Source organism: Orycteropus afer, unplaced genomic scaffold, assembly GCF_000298275.1.
Source record: "Orycteropus afer afer isolate SDZICR_OR568_19922 unplaced genomic scaffold, OryAfe1.0 scaffold00757, whole genome shotgun sequence".
NCBI lineage: Eukaryota > Metazoa > Chordata > Mammalia > Tubulidentata > Orycteropodidae > Orycteropus > Orycteropus afer.
Window position 1 is genome coordinate 848,457 of NW_006922344.1, and position 4,695 is coordinate 853,151.

General features: G+C 40.1%; 1 protein-coding gene across 1 annotated transcript in view; it reads right to left on the minus strand.

Moving 5' to 3' along the window:
* TWSG1 (twisted gastrulation BMP signaling modulator 1) overlaps nt 1-2,192 on the minus strand; it is a 180,374-nt gene extending 178,182 nt beyond the window's left edge. The window contains exon 1 of the mRNA XM_007957553.2: nt 2,073-2,192. Coding sequence (XP_007955744.1) covers nt 2,073-2,192 — 120 coding nt within the window. The remainder of the gene's footprint in view (nt 1-2,072) is intronic.
* Nucleotides 2,193-4,695: the final 2,503 nt, after the last annotated feature.

Below are 4,695 nucleotides of genomic sequence, written 5' to 3' on the forward strand. Positions count from 1 at the left end.
AACAACAACAACAATGGAAGTTCTAGACTGTTGTTGTTGTTGTTGTTATTTGCCGTCGAGTTGCCCCCGACTCATAGCAACTCCTCCTTGGGTTTCCGAGGCAGTATCACTACGGAAGTAGGATTGCCCAACCTTCCTAGACTAGGAAAGTCCAAAAACAATTTGGAATTAAAGTGAATTTCCACTTGAACACGGATATAGCAAATGCTATGAGATTTTATTTCTCAAAATGAGTAACACTGAAACAATCTGGGAAGAGACTAGTATTCCCTGTCTGACCATTGCACAAAACTGGACTTCTGTGCAGGGTAACAATTTTTCAGCCAGCACCAGCCTAAATAGATGTGCCATATCAAAATGCCAAGTATAAGACAACATGCTATTAAAGAATTACTGTTCATTTATAAATTGTGATATTGGTCTAACAGCTATGTTTTATAGAATCTTAGTGTTTAGAGATACATATCAGAGTAATTATAGATAAAATAGTATCAGCAATTTGCCTGAAATTAAAACACAGTTGGGGATAAACAGTGTGGGGAATAGAGATAAAACAAGTGTAGCTATGAGTGGTAGTATAGTGTCCAAGGTACTTGACTGCTAACCAGAGGCTGGCAGTTCAAACCCACTAGCCACTCCTCAGAAGGAAGGATGGGCTCGCTATGAGTCAGGTCCAACTCGAGGGCACATAACAACAACTGCTGATGCCATTATACTCTTCTCCCTTCTCCCATTTATGGTGAAAACTTCCACAGTAAAAAAGTTAAAAACCAACCAACCAACCAACTTCTCTAGTCAAATATTTTGATTTGAAATGCAAAATAAAGGTAAGTACAGTGTGAGATAGTGGCAACTCACACAAGGTCAGTCTTCCTAGAATTTCCACTCTAACTGGAAGGTTAAAAGGTCAGAAATGAGAAAAATGCCTCTGATCCATAGAAACAGTGATTATTTTCAGTACATATCCAAAACTGCTCTGACATCAGGATTACAGTCAAGAGTCAGCTGACTCATACTTTATATAAAATTCTAATATGTATGTTTATTGAATTTCTTAGCTTACAGCATATTTCCTCAAACAGAGGCAAAAGACTGTTCATTGTCTAATAGGATGGGAAAAGAGAACAGCTCTGTAAGACATGAAGTTTGCCAGTAATTAACACAACTTCATAAACAACAGTAACCTGTAATGTCAGTGGAAAGGCCATGGGCTTTGAAGTCAAACACAGATCAAGTTCCATAGCCACTTACTAGCTATATAATCCAAATAAAATCACTTAACCTCAGTTTTCTTCTCAGAGAAATGAGAGTTGTAGCTACCTTAACGGGTTTATCGTCCTTAAAAGCGACGGGGAAAAAAAACAAACTCACTGCTGTTGAGTCAAATCCAACTCATAGTGACCCCTGCTTGGATTTCCAAAGCGGTATCTCTATGAGAATAGATTGCCCATTCCTCCTTCGAGGAGTGGCTGGTGGGTTTGAACCGCCAGCCTTCTAGTTAGCAGTCAAATGCCTTACGCACTATGCTACCAGAGCTCCTTAAAAAGGAGGTAACTATCAAATGTCCTAAAAGCTGATTCCCCAACCCCAGACAACAATTTGACCATAACTTCATAGGAAAGTCAGAGCTACCAGCTAAGCTGCTCCTGGATTTCTGACCCTCAGAAACTTTAAGACATAGCATTTGAGGTACTCTGTTAGACAGCAATAGATAACCAATACATTGTACTTAGGGTACAGTTTGTCTATGATATGATAAGCTAATTTTTTCTAAATATAATAACTAAACTGCATTGCTATATAAACTAGAATACACAAAGGAACCTTTTAATTCATCAGAATAGAGTACTCATCACCTTGTCAGGGCATGTTCATAAGATAGGATTATTATTCTTAGCATTGAACATCTTGAATGTGACCTTGCTTGTATGCAAGATAATGGTGGGGGGTAAAAATCCAGACCAGTGTGTTACAGTTTAGTACATCAGGCCCTGATCTAAGATTTAGGCTTCAAATTTATCTGTTCTTCACCATATTTTAACATTAAAAAAAAAAAATACTCTTCATCCTACCTGAATGAGGCATTTGCTCACATCACTAGCACAGAGTGCTTTATTACAACTCAGTGACACAGGGATCCACATCAGGAACATCAGGATGGCTAGAGTAAGCACAACATAATGTGACTTCATGTTTCTTCAGAGAAGACAATAAGCAACTCCCAGGAAGCTAAATAGACAAAGAAGAAAAACAAACAAACATTAATTCAAAGATAGGTTCTAGGGTAAAAACAAATACAAAAATGATAAAACCAACAGACCAAGACTCCTTGTTTATTTCAAAAGACTTTAGAGAAATTATATAAAGATGTTCTCAATGACAGTGAATTTAAATAGTCAAAAGTAAACTACAATTTAATATAGCAACATCTTGTTAGCTATTTTGAAAGATTTGGAATACTGAAATTCTTCAGACTACTCAGAAATAGCAACTGTGTAAGTCATAAACCCACTGCCACTGAGTCGATTCTGACTCATAGCAACCCCCACTGGGCTTCTGAGGCAGTAAATCTTTACGGGAATAGATTGCCCAGTCTTGTGTCCATGGAGTAGCTGGTGGGTTTGAACCACCAACCTTGTGGTTAGCAGTCAGGTGTCTCAGGCACTGTGCTACCAGAGCTTCTTGTATTTAGGTTATAGTAAAAAATAAATCCTCAGTAACCTGAGAATGTATCAAGCAAATACAGGTATCCTCTGCTTTTCCAAAGTTTGCTTTATGCAACTTTGCATACTTAATGAAAGCTCTACATTAGTGCCAGTTTTTGCTAACCGAAAGAAATTCCAAGTGGATTTTCACTTTAACAAAAAAGGAGAAAAGCAGAAACAGTGCTCAGCAATTATTTTGCAATCAACCAATAAAAAGGCAGAGGCCGGGGTCAGCCAGAATGGCCACCAAGCTCCTTCCCCAGGAACTCTATATGCAATATCTCCACATCAAACTGCCAGTATCTATGAACTGTGTCCGTAAGCATCTGTCCTTTGTCCAGATTTATTTTGCGCGAATCTGTTAGCAAGATGTATCCTAAGGTATTTTTGGGGTCTGGGAATGCTCAGAAACTTTTCCCATACAAATTAAATGGTAATTGCTTCTTTACTTTACATCATTTTGGCTTACCAAAGATTTCATAGGAACACTTCTACTTTCGAATACCAGGGCAAATCTGTAAGTATTTTCAAAACTGCACTGCCACTGTTCAAATTTACTTTTAGGTCCACTACCCAACTTTAAGCCTATATAATCTGTACTATAAAATATTTAACAATATTTTAATTCTTACAGTGAAAACAAATTTTAAATGCAAACTACTCTAGTGATAATATATGACTATCTCATTTTTTCTCCCAACAAAATTAGCCAGAATCAAACAGATCAAAGAAAGGAATCCACAGTCATTACCTAAATAATTCAGCAAATAACAAAGGAGATAATAAATTATTAATTGTATTAAGAACTCTGGATAATTTATGTATTTTATATATATATAATTTATACAAGACATTCTTTTAACTTTTTAGTGCTACAGAGTCTTCAGTTATTACGTAGATACTATAGTTAAAAAAGAAAAAAGACTGGCACAAATTCTGATAGGAATTAAACCACCAACATGGTTATTAAACTTTAAAAATGATATAACTTCTTAAGGTTAAAACACACACCTAAAAATTAATTAAAATAAATGAATGCTGAATGAAGGATAAAAGCTGGGTTTATGTTTTTATGATTACTTTAAACCTTTATTCTAAGTATTACAAAGTACAATAAAGCAAAAACAATTAGATGGTAAAAAAAAAAAAAGAATAAAGGGCTTTGTACCGGTATGACTCAATTCAGAAAGAGAAAGCCCTGGTGATTGTTACTGGAACCCATGAAGCATTCCTCAAAAACCGTTAGTACCTCAATTTTGTAATTTAACAACACACAGCAAGTCGGCTGATTTCTGAAGCCGCTAGTATGTATTTGTGGAGGCCAACTACAACGACAACTGGAAAGGAATAAAATAAAAAAATCTTTTACGGTTGTGTTCTGAAATGTTTAACAATGCTACTCCCAAAATCTTACCAGAAAACGTGTTCAAGTAGATGTGGGCATGTGCAAACCAGGTAGCAGAATTATTTAGTTCTTTAAAGAGTTGGAAACAATAACCTACTGGAGCGGCTGTCTACCCATCCTGGCCGGTGTTTGCTACCTCAGCTTTGCGCGCGGTCTGGGAGGCGGAGGGCAGACGGCGGTTCGTACCGAGACCACCAGGCAGCCTTCGCGGCTGCGGGGCCGAGCCGGGCGTGGAGCCTCTTCCGGCAGAGGCGGGGCCCAGGCGGAGGGCCTGGAGATGTTGCCTGGGCTCGCGGCGCCCGGCCCGGCCCGGCCCCGCAGAGCGAAGGCGACCTCACCATACTCCAGTACCCACGTCGGCGGCCAGGCCGCGCAGAGCGTGAGCGTCTCGGCGCCCTGGAGCCCACGCCCACCGCCCGCTCGCTGCCGAAACCGTACGCTCACCGCGCCTCGTCCCCCAGAGGTTCCGGCCGAGCCCCGCGCAGGCTGTACCAGAAGGCCAGGCCGCGCCTCCGCGCCGTCCCCTCCGCGCCGCACCCGCGAGCCTTGGACACTTCAAAGAGACAGGCCTGGCCGTCGCCCGCA